We start from the raw sequence: 24,118 nt of genomic DNA on the forward strand, positions 1-24,118 counted from the left end.
TGTGTTATCTTATATAATAAAAGGCTAATATGCAAATTGTCCTCTCCACCAGGAGTTCGACCGGGAGTTCAACCAGGGGGCAGAGCTGGCCGGCCAACCGCCTGCGGCCCCTCCCCCCAGCCAGCCCAGCCCAATTGGCCCTGATTGGGCCAGGCCGGCTGGACCCCACCCGTGCATGAATTCGTGCACCAGGCCTCTAGTTAGTGTATAAATGGGAAACAAACCTAAGGGGTTAGGAAAGCTTCCTTGAAGTAGTAATATCTGAGATGAGCTCTGAGGGACAAGTAGTATTCTTTTTAAAAACACACACACAACCTTGGGCACTTGAGGCATTGTAAATGGAGATAATACAAAGTATTTCACAGGGATTAAATAAGATAAGGTTATGTGGGATGACCCAGCAGTGTCTGACAGGCAGTGAACATTAAATGTCTTCCTTTCAGCCCAAGGCCCAATGACCAGGATGAAAGGGATCTGGGACTCACTCTCTAACAGGATTAAGTAGTAGGTTCCTAAAAGGGTTAGACTCCCCCACTGTTTACAAGGTCTCAGGATTGGACACGTGCCCACAGTAGCTTCCTTCTTAATGCAGCTACACCTAGATATTGGGTTTGGGTCCCAGAAGCAGCACACAAACCCATCAGCATTTCCGGGATATTCTGACCTGGTGAACTAATAAGAGATTCAAGCATAAACAGTAATGCCGTTGCTCAGAATGGAATTTCTGTCTTGTAAAATAATCAGAACCAGTCTTCTGTTTTCTATTTCATTCTATAAAAACAAATGATTCTATACTGCTTTGCACTAGGAACGGGAATTAGGTAGCTAAAGAGCCATTTTCATTTGTCATTATCTATCTCCAGGGTTGAAATGTCAGTTACTACTAAGTAGGCTTCAGACCTCTAGGGTCAGAAAGTCCCTCACAGATAATTTGAGATCTTGCTCCCGGCATATGTCATCAGTTTGGCTCAAATAAACTCTTATTGGAAAAAAAAAAGAAAAAGAAAAAGAATGTCCCTCAGAGATAATTCTAGGCCAATCTCCTTTCATAAACAATCTAAGGATTCCAACACATACATTTACAACATACTTTTAAAATAATATACAAATCAAAAAAATGTGATGTGTAAAATAGCTTGCCCAAGGTAAGTGGCAGAATAGAAATTTAAAACCAAGTCTCAAATAGTAAACCTTTTCCCACCTTCCTCATTTCACTACTGATATGCTTATGGGCAAATGCCATTTGTGGTCTCTAATCCTATATAATAAAAGGCTAATATGCAAATTGTCCCCTCGACTGGGAGTTTGACCAGGGGGCGGGGCTGGCTGGCCCTCCTGCCAGCTGGCCCTGCCCCTGATTGGTCCCCTCACACCAATTGGGCTGGCCGGACCCCACCCATGCACGAATTTGTGTACCGGGCCTCTCGTATTCTATAATCAATGTTATGAAGCTATAAAAGCAGAGTATATACTCTCCGGGGCAATGTGGAGTCAATCTTCTTTTTTTAATTTCTCTTTGGGCCACTCCTGAACCCCAGCCCACATACCCTTTACTCTTGCATTTCTAATACTGGGCTCCTAATTAATACTGAAAAGTGAAGCTAGATTTTTTTTCACTATCACTTGCTTTTTTTGCCATTCTGACCACAATTTACATTCTTCTCCCGAAAGCCTCTTCTCATTCTATCATTTCATTGGCTCAAAGTCCAGGATCCTGTTTTGTGCACATAACAGATCCACACATGGATGAGAATCCTCGGATATAATTCCTCTCAAGGTGGAAACCTATAATGAAGAAAATAAGTTATTTGTCTTCCCCAAACACCCAATATATGAGCAAGGGATAGAAAAAGTGTAACAGAACTCCCATTCAAAAGGAGGGGTGGAGTGGAGGCATATAACAATCACTGACCCATAGCAATAAAATTATGGTCAGAAACTGTGCAGATTGCCTCTGCCATGTTCCAAAGCGGCACTGTCATTACATGTGTTACATTCTGTTTATCAACCAAGACAGACATTTGAAGACCATTTTTCTAAAAAGTACAGTATCAACTACCCCCTCTACTTTTTAAAAATAAACATCTAACATATCATCAAACTGTATGTCTGCAGAGGCTCCTAGGGGGAAGAAATATTAAATAACTGCATGACATGCATGGTTTAGTGATTTTGCTTATAAATTAGTAACACCAGGCTACAGTTCAATCAGCTCGTCGAGATCATCTTAAAATTACACTTTTCAAAAGCAACAGTTTCATATTCTGCTATGCCCCTTACACAACAGAAAAGCAACCAATAGTTGGGATTCCTTCAGTAATATTTATTCAATTGCTGAGCCATACCTAATTTTCTTTTTTAAAATCTTTATTGTTGAGAGTATTACAGATGTCCTCCCCACCCCCATTGCCCTCTCCACCCAGTTCCCACTCCACCCCAGGGCTTCACCACCCTACTGTCTGTGTCCATAGATAAGATCTTTGGTTAATCTCTTCCCGTCCCCTCCTCCCCACTTCCCTCTGAGATTCGTCAGTCTGTTCCGTGCTTCCATGCCTCTGATTCTGTTTTATTCACCAATTTATTTTGTTCATTAGATTTCTTGTTTGCTTATTTTGATTTTTAGATTCCATTGTTGATAGATATGTATTTGTTGCCATTTTATTGTTCGTATTTTTTCTCTCTCTTCCTCTTCCTTCTTCCTTTTCCTCCTCCTTCTTCAATAATATCCTTCAACATTTCATATAATACTAGTTTGGTGGTGATGAACTCCTTTAGCTTTTTCTTGTTTGTGCAGCTCTTTATCTGACCCTCAATTCCAAATGAGAGCTTGGCTGGGGAGAGTAATCTTGGTTTAGGTCCTTACTACTCATCACTTTGAGTATTTCTTACCATTCCCTTTTGGCCTGCAAAGTTTCTGTCGAGAAATCAGCTGACAGTTGTATGGGCGCTCCCTTGTAGGTAACTGCTTTTTTCTTGTTGCATTTTAATTATAATATGTCTTGGTGTGGGCCTCTTTGGGTTCCTTTTGTTTATGCTTCCTGGATTTGTACGTCTATTTCTTTCGCCAGGTAGGGAAAGTTTTCTGTCATTATTTCTTCAAACAGGTTTTCAATATCTTGCTCTCTTCTTCTTGCACCCCCATAATGCGAATGTTGGTATGCCTGAATTGTCCCAGAGGCTCCTTACACTTCCTTCATATTTTTGGATTCTTTTTGCTCTTCTGATTGGGTGTTTTTGCTACCTCGTATTAAAAAAATATTGATTTCTCAGAATCCTCTACTCTACTGCTGAGTCCCTGTAAATTGCTATTTAAGTTCGTGTAAGCTTAATTTCTGACTGGACCTTTTTTATGTCTTTGACATTCTCACTAAGATCCTTGAAAGTCTCGTCAAGATCCTTGAGTAACCTTATAACCATGGTTTTGAACTCTGTATCCAGTATTTTGCTTGCTTCCTTTTCTTTCATTTGTGACATGTTTCTTTGTCTCTGCATTTTGGCTGCTTCCTTGTGTTTGTTTCTATGTACTAGTTTCTATGTACCATGTCTCCTGGAATTGGCAGAGTGGCCTTGTATAGTAGGTGTCCTGTAGGGCCCAGTGGCTCAGCCTCCCCAGTCACCTGAGCTGGGCAGTTTACACATGCTCCTGTGTGGGCTGTGTGCACAATCTTGTAGTTGAGCCTTGATTGCTGTTGGTGTCACTGGGAGGAATTGACCCTCCAGGCCAATTGGCTGTGAGGACCAGCTGCAGCTACAGTGGGGGAATGCTGCTGTGCAGGAGGCGAGGCCCAGCTGTGAAGCAAGGCAAACTGGTATTAATGCTGGGCCTTAGGCCTTTTATTGATAGGTTTGGAGCATGCTGTCACCAGCTGTAGCTTTTTTGAGAGATTTTAGCAAAGTCTGAGGCCTGAGCCAGAACAGGCCATCCACATGGAAAAGCTGCTGCAAATGGCTTGGGTGGGGCTGTAGATTGGATGGGGTGGAGTCTCAGGGAATCTCCAGGGTGGAACAAACAGTGTGGGCAGGCTGATTGAGACTCAGCTATGGCTGTCAGTCAGCCCTGTGATGGGGGAGGTCTCAACATAGGAACAATGACCCTTTCGAGCACCCCCGTCTGATAGAAAGTCACTCCTGACTTCCTGCCCCTATTCCAGACAGTCCAGTTCCTCCCCATATGTGTCTGGGTCCCCCAGAGCCACTCAAGTGCTGGAGCACAGAGGCATCAAGTCCAAGTACATTTGTGCACTGGCCCTTTAAAAGGAACAGCTGCATCTCCAGCAGCCTCTGTGTCTCTCAGTCACAATCCCTGCTAGTGTTTACAGCCTGTAGTTATGGGGACTTCTCTTTCCAGCTCTGGAACCCTGGGTTGGGGGTCCGGTGTGGGGCTGGGACCTCTTGTTCCTCAGGGGCAGTCTCTGCAGAGACGATCTCCCTCACAATTAAAAAAGCAGCACAAGCCCCGCTGGTGTGGCTCAGTGGTTGAGCATTGACCTCTGAACCAGGAGGTCATAGTTCACTTCCCTGTCAGGGCACATGTCTGGGTTGTGGGCTTGATCCCCAATAGGGGGCGTGCAGGAGGCAGCCAATCAATGTTTCTCTCTCATCATTGATATCTCTCTCTCTCCCCCTCTCATTTCCTCTCTGAGATCAATAAAAATATATTTTTTAAAAATCGGTTTGTATCCTTTCTTCCCCAGAAGTTAATGGCATCGAGGGGAGTTGCTTCACTGGCCCAGGACAGTTCTAGAAGCTTGTACATGCTTAGAGCTCCTTGGCTGTGAGTTGAACGGATGTGCCGAATCCCTGAGCCCGAAGGACACCACCATCCCCAAAAGCAGAGCACGGCCACCAGCATCTACAGGACCTGGAGCCTGAGTTCCTTCAGCTGGCATCCCTCTATGCATGGCTGAAAAGGCAGGGCAAATTCAATGCCTGGACTGCTGAGAGGAACTCTGCCTTCGAGTGCTGCAGATTGACCTGGGCTCCTAGAAGCGAGTGACAGACATCATCATGCAGGGGGCCCGAAACTCTGGCCACACCCAGAGTGTGGCAGCCTACAAGGTGGCCCACAGTGATGATGACGTGAACAAGACTGAGTACAGGAACCAGGGGGCTGTAGACGGCAAGGTCTTCCCAGGCAACTAGGACAATAATTCCCACAAGAACATTGGAGATGCCCTTCTTGGCTTGCTTTCTGTGCATCCTGCCCATAGCCTGGCACAACCGAATCACTGCATGTGGAGCTGCTGGGCTATTAGGAGGCCCTGCTAAAGTAACCGGGGCAGCCGTGGGACACCTGCCCCTTCCCTGGTCCTCCTGACCTTCTGTGGGCCGGCCTGCTGCCTCCTCCACCAACCTCCTTCCTGATTATAGTGATGGGTGTGAGGGGCATGGGTTGGGTTCAGTTACCTCTACCTCTCTCCATCCTTCTCACACCTCACCTCCCACATGCCCCACCTCCCACCTCTCCCTGGTGCCCAGCACTCATGCCATCCCATTTTCTTAGGCGTGTGGGAGTTGAATAGGTCTGGGATGGACGGGGAAGAGCGGAGTCGGAGGTGTAGGTTACTGGCACTTTTCCCAATTCCAGCCTGTGGCCGCCCCCCACACCCATGTTCCCATGGCGCTGGAGGAAGGCCCTGGGGCGCCAGGCTGGAAGTACCAGTCTCTGACCCTCAGCCCTGAGGCATGATGCTGCCACTTCCACTGTTGCCACCCAGACCTCTAATACTCCACCCTCATCTCCCTGGAGACCCCTCTTGACACTTGTGAGAAAGCCTAGAAAGAGAGAGAAGGGAGTGGGATGGGTCTGTGGAGACTGGAGGATGTGGGTGGGCATGGGAGGCCCTGAGTACTGGCTCTTCACTGGAGAATGCACAGCTAGCTTCCAAAACACATTTATATCACTTAAAAAAAAAAAAAAAGGTGAGGCAGAATGACAAGAAAGCAATAACAATAGTACTGCTATAGCAATAACAGTAACAAATGTACTCACTGCTTTTACAGTGTGAAAGAGACCTTTCCAGAAGGCAGTGAGGGTCATGGGGAAATTTTCTGTGATGCTCACAGAACTTTCACCTAGTCTATCTTTCAGGGTCTGAACACTGACAGATAGACTAGGTGTCACTTAGATAAAGATCTGAAGTGAGAAATGTTCTAGTCAAAAAATAAAAGCAGGTGTCAAAGCACAGAGGTGAGAATCTGGTGTATTCAGGGAACTGCAAGTGGCTCCAACATGCAGGGTGCTTAGGGAGTGGTGAGACATGACACAGAAGACTTTGAACTCTGGCCTAAGAAGCACGATTAGAAATATGAGAATAGTCAGAAATGTACTGCAATAATCCAGAAGAGAAAATGATGCCCACCAATGATGACTCCAGTTTCCACACACATCAGGCGCCTTTAATTAGTAAAACAACCTTAAACTGGTTAAAAAAGAATCCACACCCTATGCTGACTCCCATTCCCATCCCCTCACCACCACTAACCTTTACAACAGCACCTGGAAAAATGGGGTTGTTCAACAGTAGGTCTGAGAGGAATAATTTGATGGTCTTTGGACAAAAACATAAAAATCCTGATTCCTAGATTTCCTAATCTCCTTTGCATTTGATATTCTCTGGACTTACAAGCAGCTGCAATAAAAAAAAACTAAGGTAAGATATGTACACATATAATACCTTAATAAAAAATTTTAAAAAAATAAAATAAAATAAAAATTAAAAAAAAGAAAAGAAAAAGTAAGAAACTCGGACAGCTCTTCCTCTCACTCAGGACAGGTAGCAGGACTCTTACGGTTTTATGTCTCCAACTGTTCCAATCACAGTTTCTAACACAGAAATGAAACTGCTCAGTGTCTCCGGCCTCGCCTCACTTTGTTTCACGGAGATCTGCATCTCTAAGTTCCCAGGCTCCAACAGCAGCTCTGTTAAGAACAGACAGCCGGTATCGTCCTGAGCACTGAGGTAGGCTTTCCATGGCTGAGCCCCAGCCCTGCTCACTGCGATGGTCTGGATGTTCACCACTTGCAGAGCCATCTGGAGGGTGTCCGGGTGGACTGCTCCCTGCCAGGGGAACACCTGCTGATGAGCAACTTGGAGACTAAGCCAGGTTTTCTCAAAATACTCAGCAGTAAGCTGGAGATTGGGGACTAGCATGAGGGCTCCAGAATCAGAGATTTCTTGCACCCTCTCCTTGTCCTCTTCAGGAATCAGGGGTCCTAAAAGAATCACAGAACTTGTGTTAAGAGATGTTCTTAAATCTATAGAAACTACATTGTTTTACCCAGATTTCCACAAGTATACAATGTGACTTCTATCTTTGGATAAATGGCTGAGAGAGCCAATGATGAACTTCTTTTCTTGCTCACAAGTTCGGGCAGCAGTCTGAGATTTAGGGTATTCTACTTTCTACTAGTCATTGCAAAAGATAACATTTTTTGTGTGACAAGATATAAAGCAAGGACTATTTTACCTGATGCGGCAAAGGATGCAGTGTTGGGAAGCTCTAGGCCACGACGCTCTGTCCCTTGGCATTTAGAGATGGTTGCCCAGCGGGCTTTGCCATATACTGGCACCAGCGTGTTGAAGTCCGAGGCCCAGCTATTCACAGGTCTTTCTGCCTGATCCTCCAAAAGTCCAAGAGAAGGGTCAGATTTAGGGCTACATAGGATCCGCTTAACTTCATCAATGCCAGCCAAGAGGAGGCGATAATAGAAGAGACCACGGTCCCGTACTGCCATATCCTTTTCTTCCTCTGAGGCAAGACAACAGATGAGTTCATTAAAACCAAAAGCACTCTCATGCCATGTCCAGGTGAGGGTGGCTGTTTTTCAGGGCTGGTGTCACCTTATCCATAGCCTCTGTCCACACTGCCTAGAATAGGTTGGTAGAGAGCTCCAGGTATGGGGTCTCCCTCAGTTACCTTCTGCCCCTCTCTACCTCTTTCACTCTCGTGGGAACCTCTATTGCTTATGAAGATTAAAGGCATTATTTCTTAACCCTTTGCACTCACTTGCTTTTTTCTCGATTCCTTTATTCTACTTGGGATTTAATTTTTTAAATACCCCAGATTTTACAAAGCGCGGCAGTAGAATAAAAAACTGGAGTTTCTTTTCATACAAACTTACTTATTTGGATTTTTTTATATTTCAAATTATTGATACATTCAAAGAGTAATTTTAATCTCGACATCCGAGTGCAAAAGGTTAAGGAAGTAGAAAGTTTAATTAGAAATCCACAGCCTGGAAAGCAATGTTTCCTATCAACATAAGCAAAACACAGCACGCGTTAAATTCTTAAGCAGTTCCTTCTCTAGAGTTGCTTTCCCATGACTTTCCAAACCTCAGGCTATTGAGGGGCTTCAGGTGTAACACTCTGGAAGTTGAGCAAAGCTTTGTGGACAGGAGGAGAGCCAGGGAGTAGGAGCAGAAATGAATGGTTCTGGTTCTTTAGGTTTCCAGAGGAGGGGGCAGAGAACAGGTGGTCTCAGGTCTGAGGGGGGTGCTGCCTGCGTGTGCATGTAGGTGCGTGTGCAGAAGATGGGTGAGTGCAGCACACAGCTCACGGAAAAGCAGACTTCAAAGTCTTGGCAAAGAAACAAGCTCACACTAGAGATGTATTTTTACATTTTTAAGAAAAGGGGTGGGGGGACAGCTGAGGTCCATCACTTTTTTTTCCCTCCTCCTCACTCCCATAGATTGTCAGCTGTGAGTGAAACTTTCAGTGGAAAAGAGGGGAGCCTGGGCTAGGAGTCGCCATAAACATGTACTATAATTCTTGGTACATAGAAAAAAATTACTGTAAAGTTTAACTTTACTCTTAAGACAAAACAAAACAAAAAACACACTCTCCTCCTATCTCTGTGCCAACCAAAACAGGGGGGGAAAATAAAGGACAGAAACCCTAGAAAACATTAACATTTTCTTCTTGGGTCCCAGACATGATTCACAAACCAGGAATTTACTATGGATCATGGCACGTCTTCATGCCATCTGGAGAACCTACCTATGCAGTAATGCAGCAAACGGCCCAGCATGTCCTGGCACTCAGCGGGCCGCGAGAGGAAAAGACGCAGCAGCGCCGTGAGGAGCTCCATCTTAACAGCTGGAAACGTCTCTGCCTTCACGTTCTCTACGAAGTCTTCCAACACGTAAGGAGCATTGGGAATTCTTTCCCCATGGACACCAAGTAGCCAAATGAGCGCCTGCTTCCCCTGGGGAACGAAGGAATAAGAACAGGTGCTCAACCTCTTGATGTCTAAAACACTGGAGACAGTACACAGTTACAGGTTTTGTTTTTCCGCTGGTGTCAGCAGAAAAGGTGTCATCTTTTATTTTTATTTATTTATTGATAAGAGTTTAGAGAGAGGAAGAGAGAGAGAGAGAATGAGGGGGAGCGAGAGAGAGAAACACCAATTTATGCATTCACTGGTTGCTTCTTGTATGAGCCCTGAATCGGGATCAAACCCACAACCTTGGCATATCAGGACATAATCTAACCAAATGAGCTACTCAGCCAGGGTGGTGTAAAATCTTTTATTTATTTCTACTTGCACTGTATCAATCCACCTCCTACACTTTCTACAACAAATAGGAATGAAATTCTACTGCACAAAAGGAGACTCAAGACTCTTATGGCCTATGGTGATGAAGCAACAAGGCTTCCTCAGCTTTGGGGCCTCTGCCCCAATTAGGGGTTTAATGTTTCAGTGAAAGTTACTGAAAATTTTCTCTAAATTACTTCGGGGTTCTGAGGTAATCATGGGAATTAACCTATAGCACACATCAGAGTCATATGTGAGGATTCTTAAAAAGATATGCACTGGGTCCCTCACTCCTGGCACACTGAAGTCAGTAGACCTCGGTGAAGCCCGAATATTTGTAAAAATTCCACAAATGATTCTGACATTCATTCCAACTGAAAACTCCATGGTCTAAATTTGACTCAAAACTGTTCAAGAGCCGAAACCGGTTTGGCTCAGTGGATAGAGCGTCAGCCTGCGGACTGAAAGGTCCCAGGTTCGATTCCGGTCAAGGGCATGTACCTTGGTTGTGGGCACAATCCCAGTAGGGGGTGTGCAAGAGGCAGCTGATCGATGTTTCTCTCTCATCGATGTTTCTAACTCTCTATCCCTCTCTCTTCCTCTCTGTAAAAAAATCAATAAAATATATATTTAAAAAAAAAACTGTTCAAGAGAACAGTGATATAAAGTATCTGTAATAAAAACCATAGGTAAATCCTAATGTTTTTATCATTTACATCCCATCTGCACCTAAAACAGAATCTGAGGCGGCCATCAATTCTAAGCATATCAGACACTGGGTAGAAAGAATAGATTCCATTTCAGAGGTCAGGTTCCCACACATCGCCCTCTGCCTAGAAGGAAAGGAGAATTACAGTCTACCTCGCTGTCCTGAATGTTCTCCTCACAGCCGGGCAGCGCCTGGCACACAGCTTCCGTACACTGAGGACACAGCCACACCAGGTCTCGGAAAGTCTGCACCACCACTACAACACAGCTCCGGGCACAAAAGCACAGGATTAGAGCCTCCATGCAGGAAGGAACCTTAAGAAAAGTCCTATGTTCAGACTAGATTCTAGGTGAATTTCTTTAATGGATGTTGGAGGGTTGGTCAAAGATTATCTGAGAAATGTCTGATGTGGGCAATAATTTTTTAAAATATTTTTTTTTATTTATTTGAGAGAGAGAGGAAGGGAGAGGGAGAGACAGAAAGAAACATCTATGAGAGAGAACCATCAATCGCCTGTCTCCTACATGCTCCTTACTGGGGATTGAGCCCAAAACCTAGGTATGTGCCCTAACCGGAATCAAAAAACGGCCTCTTGGTGCATGGAATGATGCTCAACCAACTGAGCCACACTGGCCAGGGCTTAGGCAGTTTCTTACATGAATGTTGCTCTTATGAGAGTGCTGTGGGGATAAATGAGCTAATGGATGTAAAACGCAAATGTGGGGTAGTGTTGTTGAGCTATACTCTGCAGACAGTATAAATGGAGCCCCCAGGGCTGGGACTATGGTGAGCCAAGCAAGGGGCCCAAGGTGTTTAATTGAGGAAGACACGCAGGGTTAGCACACGCATGAACCTGGGACTGAGTGACTCTTAAAATTTTTGCATCCTAGGCACTCTGCTTGCCTCACCCGAGTCCCAGCCCTAGAAGCCACCGCTTACATTATGCTGCCATTGCAAAAAGAGAAGTAAAGGCGGGGACATAACAAGTGAGGTCCTCCTAACACCCTTCACTGTCCACAGTACAGCTTGCAGACTCATGGCCACCCGAAGACTACCGTGTTACATCCATAGATACTACATTTGTCTGATGGCAAAAGTGATGATGCAAAAAAAAAAAAAAAGGTTAAACATCTATGTCATTCAACAATATTTTTTGAGCAACTATTCTAGGCCAGACAAGTGACAAAAAGCCTAGAAAGGTAGCCATTACCTGTGGTAATGTGCTCTTGTCGAAGCTCCAGCAACTCTGTTAGAATCTGCACACACTGATCTGTGTAGGTCCTGGCAATACCACCTACAAAGGAGGAAAAAGCAGAGGAAATTGTTAAGTCAAATACTAGCATCTCGTTCTAACATAATTTCCCACCAGCCAAAGACAACAGAGATACCTAAAAACGATGAAATACGAATCTAAGTTTGTTATAAAGGGAAAGTTGGCACAAATGAATCCGTTGTTTGTTTTTCACAGACCAGTAGAAAACCGAAAGTTCACAGAAAAAGAATTTTCCACTGACCGAGGTTGAAAACTTTGGAAACAAAGGTATTTATCTGGCAACCAGATAGGAGGCAGCAGCACTTGCTGAAATATACGTGCACAGGAATGTTCCTGCTGGGAACACTTGGCAGCAGTGTCCTGGCTGCAGGATTTCCCCTCTCCTAGTTCCCTGTCTCGGCCCCTAAAAACAGCCACTTTATTCTATGTAGGGAGGGTTCCTTCCACTCCTCCACTTGAAGCCCTCTAACACTTAGTTACCCAGCTGCTTCCATTTTGGGAGTTCCTCTTTTAAAATTCCAGACAGACAAGTAGTATGAAAAAATCTGTGAATTTTAGGATTTACTCTGTGTTGGTCCATACTTAGCACACTATACATAGCCCATAGTAGAAGCTCAATAAACGACTGGTGAACTGACACAGGACTTGGATCAGGAAAGCTGGGTTCCAGTTCCAGTTCAGGAACCCTATGACCTTTTGGGAAGGTAACCTTTTGATGCCTGAGTTTCTTCCTCTTTAAAATGAAGCTAATAACACTGCCCACTTTTCCTGTCTGCCTCACAAGACAGTGGTAAGATGATGAACAGGAAAGCATTTTGGATAGTAGACAACAAAAAGCAACATCAATTTTAAGTATTATAGCTTGAGTTACCTGTATACTCTATCCCGGAAGATAGGGCCAATAAAACCCTTCCTCTCCTCATTTGTCATCACTGACCCGATTCTTCGGTGCGTGGTACTCTGTCTCTGAAGTAAGATTCCTTCCCTTTTGCTCCCTATGGTCCCACCGCTTTCTAGCTGGGTAATGTAGGCAGACACCTACCTATGGCAAAGATGGCAGCCTGTGCAAAGTCCGCAGACACGTCAGTGCAGTACCCTCGCAGCTCCTCTAGCACCTGCTGCACGTTCTCGTCGTTCACCAGCTCACACAGCACCTCCACCTTCTGCAGCTTGATATAGTGGGGCTCCGAGTAGGAGCAAAAGAACTTTTTGTAGTGGCTGCTAAAATGACCTGGCAAACTATGCAAGATCTGGCGCACATGACAGAGGGCAGCAAAACAGAGCTCGCGGCTCTCCGAAGAGCAGGCAGCCAGTAAAGGTCCCTTCACTTGCATGAGCACATCCGTTTGCACGTGGGGGAATTTTTCTGCCAAGATCAGAAAGAGTTTGGCGGCTCCCATCACCACGCTTGGGCTACTACTCTTGAGAAAGCTGTCCAACAGATTGAGAATGTCAAACAGCTCCTCCTCACTGCGGGGTTGGTAGCGTAGCAGGAAGTTCAATACCTCGGCCTGGCCCCATTGGTCCAATTTGGACATTCTATCCAAAAGAGAAAACAAAAGTGCTATTTTAGCAACAAAATTAGGACCATCTGCATACTACTGCATCTGTTCACCATAACAAAGGGCGAATTCTTAAAAATAGGCTGTGCCGTAATCAAATTATTCTTTTTATATACTACTTAAAGTTTACACAAGATAGTCTTTAAAATCTAATACGAGTTTACGGCACAAATGCACATTCCATTCATCTGAGGCCAAAGACATGATCATGATCACTTTACCCTCGATTCAGATCCTCTACCTTTTAAGACAGCATAAATGGCTTAGTCTCAGGGACATAATGACTAAAAGGAGGACAGAACCCACAGGATGTTTCTGCCATTTCTCTATATCACTGAAAGGAACTAAGGCAAATGAAAGAAATTCTCTCAATGAAATATGGGGAAGTTAATAGCTGTGATTAACTTTCTTTTTAAAAAAATTAACTTTCTTTACTACTCCTTAACTCAATACATCGATAAGATCCGACTAGGAGCAGATCTCATAATTAAAAGAGCACCAAGGTGAGGCATCCAAACCGATTTAAGAGATGGTGGGCGATGGGCTTATTGATGACAACACCTCCTTCCTGTTTCAGAATTTCCTCTAGAGCCCTCAAGCAGTTCACCACCACAATTGGATCCTGGTCACGTAGCAAACTGTATAATTCATTTACCAGGGCACCATCTAGAAAAGAGAACAGAGACCTCAGATAAAGAAGAAAAGCTCCGGAGTCACGGGGATAAGGGAATAGAGCCCAAGTAATAGTGTAAACAGACAAAGCTGAACTTCTCTGCTATAAAAATCATGAAGGCAATACAAAGTCAAGGCCAAAAAACTGCCATCTGCTGCGTAACTAAGGCAAAGGATTGCACCTGAGCCTCAAAGAAAGGATTCCTCTAATCTCAGAAAATATCAAGCCCTGAATCCTGCTTAAAGGGTCATGCACAGAGTCAGGGCCACATTATTACTTTCTGCCAAAGCTACATAATCTTTCACAAAGTCATATATATAATGCAGGCACAAATAAATGTTGATTAGGATGTATCACACTGAAACTTACCCACTTCAGAGTCTTCATGAAGATTATGCATCTTGGCACAGCCAAGGACTGCCACCCTCCTGACGTATGAAGCCTTATCCCGCAGACCGTTGAGAATAGGCTGTTGGATATACTCCTGTACACCAGGCATCCTAAGCAACACATCCTGGAATCAGCCAGATCCTGAAACCCTAGTTTTGACACAATTCAGCCCCTAACAACTTAACAGACGGTTCAGTGGGTATCTGAATGTACATCTATCAGATCATGAATTGGAGAAAGCTGTTGTCAAACTAAAAAAGCCTATTTAACTTTATATTTGGAATAATGCTACACACAATTGTTTAGAAATCTTTAACCAAAACCAAGAACTATTTCACCTAGAGTGAGAATGAAAAACTCCCTCTAACGAACCCACCCTATCCTATATAATAAAAGGCTAATGTACAAATTGACCGAATGGCAGAACGACCGGTCGCTATGACGCGCACTGACCACCAGGGGGAAGATGCTCAACACAGGAGCTGCCCCTGGTGGTCACTATGCTCCCACAGGGGGAGCACCACTCAGCCAGAAGTGGGGTTCACGGCTGGCGAGCGCAGAGGCGGTGGCAGGAGCCTCTCCTGCCTCCGCAGCAGCACTAAGGATGTCCGACTGATGGCTTAGGCCCCCTCTCCAAGGGCACAGGCCGGGCTGAGGGATCCCCCCACCCCCGATTGCACGATTTTCATGCACCAGGCCTTTAGTGTGATATAGTTTTCTAAGCTAAAGTGATGGCTGAACACTGTGACAACAATGTTTTTCTCAGGATAAACGAGCTCAAATAAATTGTCATCATTGAAAACCTACTTGCCCTAGCTCAGTGGTCAGCAAACTCATTAGCCAACAGAGCGGCGAGCCGCAGTTTGCCGACCACTGCCTTAGCTGGTTTGGCTCAGTGGGTAGACAGGCTGTCAGCCTGCAGACTGAAGGGTCCTGAGTTTGATTCCAGTCAAGGGCATATGCCCAGGTTGAAGGTTCGAGCCCCAGTAGGGGGCATGTAGGAGGCAGCCTATCAATGATTCTCTCATCATTGATGTTTCTATCTCTCTCTCCTTCCCCCTTCCTCTCTGAAATCAATAAAAACAAACAAAAACCCTACCCCTTCACGGACATGAACAACAGTGTGGTGATTGCAGGGGGCAGGGGGCAGATAAGGGAGATAGAAGAAGGCATAGAAGGGATAAACGGTGATGAAAAAAGTTAAATTTAAAAGTGAAATAAAAACCTACCCCTTGACCTCCTAAATTCATCAGCCACTGAGAAACAAGCAAGAAAGAGGGTGCTCACCTGAGGCTACACATGCTCCGTAGTGCCAGCCCTCGCACCATCGGGTTGGGGTCTGAACAGTCTTTGCACAGTGTGTTGATGGCCAGGAGAGCCAGATCTGGCTTCAGGGGAGCATATGTGCACATGTAGAGATAAACCAACTTCTTCTGAACAATATCTACGGTGGCACTGGCCTTCACCATTTCCATGAAAACACCAGACATGTCCACGCCCTGAGTCATGTGCCTGAAACCAACACAACATAGGAAGAAGCAAAAACATGTAATTCCCAACCTACAATGAAGGTTTTTATTTTATTTTCTATGTGTCCTGGTTATCTAACTAGATTATGATCTCTGCGAGGGAAGCAGCCACATCCACATAGTCTATTATGTCACCCAGGGGCCTGCAATAAACATTCTTCTATTTGTTCAACACTTACTGAAATTCCGAATACATTCCAGTGAAATTCAGCTTTTACATCCCAGCGATATGCTCTGGGGACACAATCTTGGAAAAGGAATGGTCTCAGATCTCTAGGAACCTCAAAGTCTACTAAGGAACCAGATAAGAGCACCACCAATTACAGTACAACAGGGAAGTATGATAACAGAAGACAAGGGACGGTGGGAATCCAGAGGTCTACGGATGCCAGGAAGTCATAAAATGTTTCCACAGAGGAAGCATCACTTTAGCTGAATGGGCAGGACTCACCAGGCAGGTGTGGTAGACAGGTAATGATACCTGCCATATGGCAGAGCAACAATGGTACATTCTTTTGAGAGTCTGCAGGTAGTTGAGTTAGCCTGGTATTCCTTGGGTGCTATGATAAAAAATGTGGACGTGCCCTGACCGGTTTGGCTCAGTGGACAGAGCGTCAGCCTTTGGACTGAAGGGTCCCAGGTTCAATTCTGGTCAAGGGCACATGCCCGGGTTGCGGGATCGATCCAGAGTAGGGGGCATGCAGGAGGCAGCCAATCAATGATTCTCATTATTGATGTTTCTATTTCTCTCCCTCTCCCTTCCTTTCTGAAATCAATCAACACAATTTATATATATAAATTTCGACATGATTCTGTAGATCACCATTTCTCAAACTATGGTCTCCTACAGGAATCAGATGGGGATATTTGTTAAAAGTGCAGATTTCTGGGTTTCATCCCATCCTACTGAAATCAGAATTACTGGATTGGATGAAAATTTTTTATTAAAATTTAAAAAGCACCTTAAGGGACTTTTGTGTATACTAAAGTTTGTGACCCACAGTTTAGGCAAGACTTACACGTTCAAATTCGTATGTTGGAAAAATCACTCTGCCTGAAATGGGGGGGCAAGGTGACCTAATAGTACCTAGGCCACTGCAATTGCTTTGGCAATGAAACCAGGACAACATGAGTGTCCTTAAAAAAAAAAAAAAAAAAAGGATGGATCTTTAGAACTATGAATCCATCTGACTTGAGAAGTGAAGTGTCATCAACATTGATTCCCACGCTTGGTCAGCGGGGTAGCAGTGTTCACCAACACACGTCCAAGTGGAAGAGCAGGTTTGGGGCGGGGGAAGGATTAGTTAGGTACTGTTTTGCATGACTTTGAAGAAACATCCAGGCGGAAATGCCAAGCAAGCAGTTAGGATCTGTGGGTCTGAAGATAAAAAAAAAGTCTGTCCTGGATATGTTACAGGCCTGGGAGTCAGCAGTTTAAGTTAATGACAAGGATGACACCACCCAGCTGAATAAGCGAGGTAGAAACTCGGCCTCGCGGGGAGGCGGCAAGGGCACTCCGGGGCGGCAGGAAGCCCCAGGCCCAGCCGCCACGCGCGGGAAAGTGCGTTCGTTCCGTCGGAGGCGGCCGCCCCCGACGGGCCTGCGCGGGGGCGCGAGGGCGCGGGCTGGTACCTAATCACGCGCTGGATGACATTCCGGTAGCGCAGCCTGTCCGCCTGCACGTGAGGGTTACACAGAGCCTTCTTCAGCTCCTTCACCACGTCCTCGGAGCCGAGGTACGGCATCTTCCCGCTCACTCCACCGCAGTGCCCACAGCCCGACCCGGGAACCTGCGCAAAGGAAGCGCCAGTGAGGAGACCAGAGGCGGGACCCGCCGCAGCCAGGCCTCCCCCAGGGCCTGGCGCGCTCGGGCTTCCACCCCGCCGCCCCCGGCGAGCCGCCCACCTCCGCAGGCCCGGGGGTTCCTGCCCCCGGACTTTCCCGCCGGCTCGCACCGCTCGGATTTCCAACCCCGCAGGCCGCAGACACAGCCTCTCAGTCCCAGCCTTTCTGGCGCCTCCTCGCGGCCGCCGTCGCCGAGAGGTCCTATCTCACGCTTCGCGGAAGTCCCGCCTCTTCCTCCAGAGGCCACGCCCAGCAGCTGCCACTCACCCTCTCCCAGGCAGCGCCGAGCGCAGCCGGGCCCAGACCTTCGAGTGCCCTTCCCCCCAACCGCTCCCGGAGAGTGCGGCCGAGCTCGGTCCGGCGGGGCGGCGGCGGGCGATCGGAAGTCGGCTACCTCGGCCTGTCCGGCCGGCAGCGCGCGCTTTGAGTGGGCTCCGCGCCGGCCCGGCCGGCTCCCGCGCGCGGGTGGGCATGGCGCTCCGCGGGGCACGGTCACTTCCTCCTCTTTCCTGCCCGCCCTAGTGACTTATTCCTCTCCCAGGCTGGCTGTTCCCCCTCAGGGTCCCTGGCCCCGCGCTCGCCCCGGCGGGACTTTTCTCGGGGCTGCTGCAGGAGGCTCACGCCGCAGGGCTGTTCCCATGCGGATCCCACGGCGACTGCAACCCCGCCAGCCATGAACGGGGTCCTGATCCCGCACACGCCCATCGCGGTGGACTTCTGGAGCCTGCGCCGGGCCGGCTCCGCGCGGCTCTTCTTCCTGTCGCACATGCACTCGGACCACACCGTGGGGCTGTCCAGCACGTGGGCGCGGCCCCTCTACTGCTCCCCAATCTCGGCCTTCCTCCTGCACCGTCACCTACAGGTACGGCGAGCTGGATTCGGCCTCCCGAGCGCTGGTCCCGGCGTCCAGGACTCCCACCTGTCTCAGCCCTGGAGCCCTAGAGGGGCCCAGAGGGACTGGTTGTTACACATGTGGCCGTTGTTCCATCCCAGAAATAGATCGTTAGCCAGAGCAAGCGTGTGGATTCCAACTGGCGGACTGGGGATGTTTCAGCTACAAGTTGGGGAGATCGTTTAGCCCAACCAAGGAAACTGTCCCTACCTTTTCACATCAGCTAGGCTAGTGTTTCCCCAACTTGCTTCATCATAAGAATCCACCTAATGTGCTGGGTGGATAGATTCTCCACCTCCTCCCCTTGCCCCCATCTGGTTCAGTAGATACAGCTGGTGCAGGTCCTGGACATAATCTGGAAAGTGTGAGCATCGCTGACTAGACTGTTTGCTGGAATCTTAATTTAAAATTGTACAGAGGGTGGGGTGGCCAGTGGGAGAAGGGAGGGGGCATCTGGGAATCTGCAGTACAGCTTCTGCTCAGCATTTGGTCAGCTTTCCCTCCATTTGGGAAAGGAATATAGCTCCCGTCCCAGGGAGGTGTCAGGGCGGGGAGTCTGTGTTCACTGCCATGACCTGCTACTGTTTCCTCAGGTTTCTAAGCGGTGGATCCGAGCCCTGGAGGTCGGGGAGAGCCACGTCCTGCCTCTGGATGAAATTGGGAGAGAGACCATGACTGTAACCCTGATGGATGCCAATCACTGCCCTGGCTCCGTCATGTTTCTCTTTGAAGGCTACTTTGGAACCATCCTCTACACAGGTGGGCCTCCCCGCAATCCCTCCCGCTTTCTCAGCCTGGACACTGCTTTCTTGACCAGACTTAACTCGTTTCAGCAGCACACATACTACCATTGGGACAATGCAAAGATTAGCACCGCCCCTGCAGAAGGATAACACGCAAATTCGTGAAGTTCCCGTATTTTTCTTGAAACCTATGTAATCCCATTAACCAGCGATTTATTAACACCCAATAAATCTAATTTTTTAAAATATATTTTTATTGATTTTTTACAGAGAGGAAGAGAGAGGGATAAAGAGTTAGAAACATCAATGAGAGAGAAACATCGATCAGCTGCCTCTTGCACACCCCTTACTGGGGATGTGCCCGCAACCAAGGTACATGCCCTTGACCAGAATTGAACCTGGGACCTTTGAGTCCGAAGGCCGACGCTCTATCCACTGAGCCAAACCGGTTTCGGCCAATAAATTTAATTTTTATCAAAAGAAGTCTGAAGGCCTCCTCGCTTAATCCCATATGAGCACTGACCCTTTCTGAATGGACTTCTCACTCTTTAAGGGTCCAAACCTTGGAAGGGAGCGGGAGAGAAACTTTTCCACACGGAAGCTGTACTGGGCGTAGTGGTCCCGTGCCAGACTCCAGGTCTTCCACGGGCCAGAAAGCTAACGCCCATTTGTTGTTGGAGGTGGGAGGCTCGTCTTCTCTACTTTTGTCTCTGACGCTGCCCCCAGGTGATTTCCGGTATACACCGTCCATGCTGCGGGAGCCGGCCCTGAGCGTGGGGAAGCAGATCCACACCTTATACCTAGACAACACCAACTGCAACCCGGCGCTGCATCTTCCTTCCCAACAGGAAGCCGCCCAGCAGATCGTGGAGCTCATTCGAAAGCACCCACAGCATGACGTCAAGATCGGTGAGTGGTTTCCCTTCCTTTCTCTCTCGCCCATAGGGGTGCACCTAGGTTCTCTGTGGGTGTCTCTCAGCTTTCAAGTCTCTGTGCAGACCCCCCTTCTCCAAGAAACCTACACATATACACAACATTTTTTTTTAAAGTTTTAAAAAACGTATTTTTATTGATTTCAGAGAGGAAGGAAGAGGGAGAGAGAAACCTCAGTGATGAGAATCATTGATCGGCTGCCTCCTGCATGTCCCCTAGTGGAGATGGAGCCCCCAACCCGGGCATGTGCCCTGACCGGGAATCGGACCAATCCGTGACCTCCTGGTTCATAGGTCGATGCTCAACCACTGAGCCACACCAGCTGGGCTGTGCTGTCCATCTTTAATTTAAAATTGCCGTCTGCTCGCACATTCCCAAGTCCTGATTGCATCTGAGTTATCTGCATCTATGCGTTTGTTTGTTGCTTTGTTTTATATCCCACATAGGAGTGAAATCATAGGCTTCTTGTCCTTTAACATCAGACTTATTTCGCTTAGCATGTTACTCTCAAGATCATCCATCCATGTTGTCGCAAATGGTAGTATTTCATATTTTCTTATGGCTGAGTAGTATTCTGTTGTGTATATGTACCACATCTTTAATTACTCATTGAGGGTCTAATGTTATTTCTTACCAGTTCCTTCTTTGTGCTTTAGTAACAGCAAACTGTTACTAAAACGTTCTGCCATTTCCTTCGCTTGCCAGCTTAACTTGGACCCATCCTTTAAGACAGCGCAGTTGTCATTTTCCAGGAAACCTTTCTTAACTTCATCAACGGGAAGATACTTTTCTGTGCCCTCACATTACTGTGTGCATGCCTCTAACAGTGCCCTAACCACGTGGTTTCTGGGTTCCCATGTAGATGACACTGTGAGAGGACTGAGACTCTCTGTTCCCATAGTGCCTAACATTGGTAGATGCTTTTCTGTGTGGAACTGAATGAATGAGTGAATTCTGTGCTAACTTTTCCCTACCCCATTTTCCATAGATCTCAGCTCAGATGCCATCCCATCCCTGATGCACTCCGATTGTCCCGTTATATTGTGTATCTTTGTTGAACATTCGGTTGATTTATTAGGGATTCCCCAATAGCTTCATTCTCTTTCTTCTCTTACTTTCCCCAATGCTGTTACCATTACTCAGGACTCTATAGCCTGGGGAAGGAGTCCCTGCTGGAGCAGCTGGCCCTGGAGTTTCAGACCTGGGTGGTGTTGAGTCCTCGGCGCCTGGAGTTGGTGCAGCTGTTGGGCCTGGCAGATGTGTTCACAGCGGAGGAGAAGGCTGGCCGCATCCAGGCTGTGAGCCACGTGGACATCTGCCCTTCTGCCATGCTGCGCTGGAATCAGACCCGCCCTACCATTGCTATCCTTCCCACAAGCCGGAAGATCCACAGCTCCCACCCCAACATCCACATCATCCCTTACTCCGACCACTCCTCCTACTCGGAGCTTCGCGCCTTCGTGACGGCGCTGAAGCCTTGCCAGGTGCTGCCCATCGTCAGTCGCCAGCCCTGTAGGGACTACTTTCAGGACAGTCTGGGCCCCGGGCTCCCCGTGCCCTTGATTCCAGACTCTGTACAGCAATACATGAGTTCCTCCTCCGGCAAACCAAGCGCCCTCTGCCTGCTAGAAAGGAAGCTCCGGAGGCCAAGAACCCAGGGTGTCGTGTTCGAATCTCCTGAGGAAAAGGCTGATAGATTTCAAGCTGACAGGGATGCCAAGAAGGCCAAGAACCATAACCTTTCTGGGAACCCTGAGAAGCAGCCTTCCCTCCATCCTTTGCGGGCCAAGAAGCAGTTGTTCCCAGAGCTCTGCAGCAAGGAGTGGGAGGAGGCGGTCCCTCTCTCTGAGTCCCAGAAGAGGGTGACCGTGCTGACTGCCCCCTTGGGTTTTTCAGTTCATTTAAGGCCTCCAGAGAAGGAATTTCTCCCTCCGGAAACTGGGGAGGAAACGGGTGCAGGACCCCACTTGGTCCCCAGGGGAGACAGTGATGGCTCAGCAGTCTCGGGGAACCTGCCCACGTGGAGGGGCCAGGATTCACCCCAGTCTCACAGCAGCAAGGCTGTCCCGCTTCTGGCTCCCGAGTTCAGCGGCCTGGCCCTGAAATACCTCCTGACTCCACTGAACTTTTTCCAAGCAAAGTTCTCTTCCAGGGGCTTCGACCAGCAAATGGAAAAATACCATAAATCCTTGCTGAAGTGCAGACGGGGGAGCACGGCCTCGTTTGATCCAGCGCTACAGTTTTGAAGAGAGCGGCTGATGGCTGGTGGGGAGTGTGTTTAGGGCCTTTTCTGTCTTCCCAGGATTCTTTTGGGCTCACCTTGGAGCAACACTCCTCAAAGTGTGGCCATTAGAAGCCTAATGCTTATGGAATCCTCAGTATATAGTTGACTGTTTGAAAAATAATTTTCATTAAAACCCCTTTACATTGTGAGCCTCTGTAAGGTTGTAAGAAGGCCTGCAATAACAATCTGTTTACATTTTTAAAAAAATTTTTTTTTAATTGATTTCAGAGAGGAAGGAAGAGGGAGAGATAGAAACATCAATGATGAGAGAGAATCATTGATCATCTGCCTCCTGCACACCCCCTACTGGGGCTTGAGCCCGCAAGCCGGGCATGTGCCGTTGACCGGAATCGAACCCAGGACCCTTCAGTCCACAGGCCGGCGTGCTATCCACTGAGCCAAACCAGCTAGGGCCTGTTTAAATTTGTTAACACAGTGTTTCTCCATCGTTTTTGAATGTGCAATCCTCTTAAGTGGCTGCAGAAATAGTTAAAGAGTCTGAAGCCAAAAGGCCCAGGGTATTCCCGTTATTGTGTGTGTCATGTGCCATTCTCCATGTCCCCTCCTCCCTTTTCCTAGACAGAAGTCCCTAGGTAGTTCTGTTTTTTCACTTAGGAACTGTGGCGCTGGAGGATACAGTGGTGATCCAGGCCGTGACCCCATCCCAGCTACTTCCTGTCTCTGCCTTGGGGAGGGAACAGGAAGTGAAGAGCCTTGGAACATGGAGAAAAAAATTCCATCTTTGCCTCCACGAGAGTTTGTAGTTGTCACTGGAGACCTGCCTGGAATGGTGCCAGCTGGAGCATTGGGCACCCTCCCCAGGGCGGTACCTGGAACCAGGCTGAGGGTATGATGGGCCTCCCAGCTGCCTGGAGGCCCTGACGGTGACTGAAATAAAATTACAAAAGATGAAATGCGCTGTCGGATATTCCTGATTGTTCACATAGCTGGGATGTTTACTGCCCCCTCCCCCCCCCCCCGGCAGGCCCCCGCCCTTGGGTTGAGTAGGGAGCCAGAGCACACAGCCTGTTTGTTTTAGTATCCAGGGCAGAGACCAAGGAGCCAGCTGGTGGAAGGGGTGGGGGTGTGCAGTTCTGCCCTGTTCTGCTCGCAGCCTGACGAAATGCCAAGCCAATAAGCAGGACAGAGATACAGGGCACAGGCGTGTAGATCCATTGCTTCAGAATGGACACACAAGCCCTTGCAGTGATGAAGCCTGTTCCTTGTCCAGGAAAAACAGTTTCATCCTTTGGGAGGAAGATATGACGAGTTTAGATATTGAAACAGGGCCTTGCTCTTGGGCAAGCTGTCCATAGCTGTGTTTTTGTTGTTATTGTTTTTTGTTTTTTGAATACATTTTATTGATTTTTTACAGAGAGGAAAGGAGAGGGATAGAGAGCTAGAAACATCGATGAGAGAGAAAAACATCGATCAGCTGCCTTCTACACATACTAGGGATGTGCCCACAGCCAAGGTACATGCCCCTGACCGGAATCGAACCTGGGACCCTTCAGTCCCTAGGCCGATGCTCTATCCACTGAGCCAAACCTGTTAGGGCCACAGCTGTGTTTTGTCAGTGGCCTTCACTGTAAGCCGCCCGTGGGCCCACTGGGAGCCGCAGCAGGTGAGCCTGTGGGGCGGCAGGAAACGGGCATTGTCCTGGGCTTGAATCCATGCTTGAACAGCAGAGCCTCTGAGAACCGGGGGCTGAGCTACCTACCTCTCCTGGTTGTCGTGGAGGTCAG

The 24,118-nt window shown here is 47.6% G+C and overlaps 2 protein-coding genes and 2 pseudogenes across 3 annotated transcripts; 3 read left to right on the forward strand and 1 right to left on the reverse strand.

Moving 5' to 3' along the window:
* Positions 1-1,122: 1,122 nt before the first annotated feature.
* On the forward strand, positions 1,123-5,689 carry LOC129148014 (lactadherin-like; annotated as a pseudogene).
* Positions 5,690-6,344: 655 nt separating this feature from the next.
* AP4B1 (adaptor related protein complex 4 subunit beta 1) lies at positions 6,345-17,681 on the reverse strand. The gene is made up of 12 exons (XM_054711398.1): positions 17,582-17,681; positions 17,309-17,466; positions 15,435-15,659; positions 14,127-14,257; positions 13,603-13,750; positions 12,565-13,061; positions 11,460-11,543; positions 10,402-10,505; positions 9,003-9,210; positions 7,471-7,752; positions 6,793-7,216; positions 6,345-6,632 (listed from the first exon to the last, which is right to left on the reverse strand). The coding sequence occupies exons 2-12, from the start codon at positions 17,419-17,421 to the stop codon at positions 6,623-6,625; spliced, it is 2,226 nt and encodes a 741-aa protein (XP_054567373.1). The 5' UTR covers positions 17,422-17,466; positions 17,582-17,681; the 3' UTR covers positions 6,345-6,622.
* Positions 17,682-17,773: 92 nt separating this feature from the next.
* DCLRE1B (DNA cross-link repair 1B) lies at positions 17,774-23,077 on the forward strand. Of its 2 annotated transcripts, XM_054711399.1 has the most exons (5): positions 17,774-18,383; positions 19,007-19,172; positions 19,883-20,065; positions 21,233-22,354; positions 22,989-23,077. In XM_054711399.1, exons 1-4 carry the CDS (start codon positions 18,195-18,197, stop codon positions 22,333-22,335), a joined length of 1,641 nt encoding a protein of 546 aa, XP_054567374.1. In that variant the 5' UTR covers positions 17,774-18,194; the 3' UTR covers positions 22,336-22,354; positions 22,989-23,077. The 2 variants fall into 2 exon arrangements, with proteins under 2 accessions (XP_054567374.1, XP_008145583.2); XM_008147361.3 differs by having other exon boundaries at positions 21,233-23,068.
* Positions 19,238-19,337, forward strand: LOC114233655 (U6 spliceosomal RNA; annotated as a pseudogene).
* Positions 23,078-24,118: the final 1,041 nt, after the last annotated feature.

Source organism: Eptesicus fuscus, chromosome 22, assembly GCF_027574615.1.
Source record: "Eptesicus fuscus isolate TK198812 chromosome 22, DD_ASM_mEF_20220401, whole genome shotgun sequence".
Lineage (NCBI taxonomy): Eukaryota > Metazoa > Chordata > Mammalia > Chiroptera > Vespertilionidae > Eptesicus > Eptesicus fuscus.

What these genes read in the sequence shown, in the direction of transcription:
- AP4B1 (XM_054711398.1), bottom strand. Translation starts at nt 17,421, where the DNA reads ATGCCGTACCTCGGCTCCGAGGACGTGGTGAAGGAGCTGAAGAAGGCT. An exon ending in TCATGAAGACTCTGAAGTGG is followed by an intron (nt 13,751 to 14,126) that starts GTAAGTTTCAGT and finishes TCTCTTTTCTAG; the next exon opens with ATGGTGCCCTGGTAAATGAA. An exon ending in TTTGCTGCATTACTGCATAG is followed by an intron (nt 7,753 to 9,002) that starts GTAGGTTCTCCA and finishes GTCTTGCCTCAG; the next exon opens with AGGAAGAAAAGGATATGGCA.
- DCLRE1B (XM_054711399.1), top strand. Translation starts at nt 18,195, where the DNA reads ATGAACGGGGTCCTGATCCCGCACACGCCCATCGCGGTGGACTTCTGG. An exon ending in TCCTGCACCGTCACCTACAG is followed by an intron (nt 18,384 to 19,006) that starts GTACGGCGAGCT and finishes CTGTTTCCTCAG; the next exon opens with GTTTCTAAGCGGTGGATCCG. An exon ending in TGGAACCATCCTCTACACAG is followed by an intron (nt 19,173 to 19,882) that starts GTGGGCCTCCCC and finishes CGCTGCCCCCAG; the next exon opens with GTGATTTCCGGTATACACCG.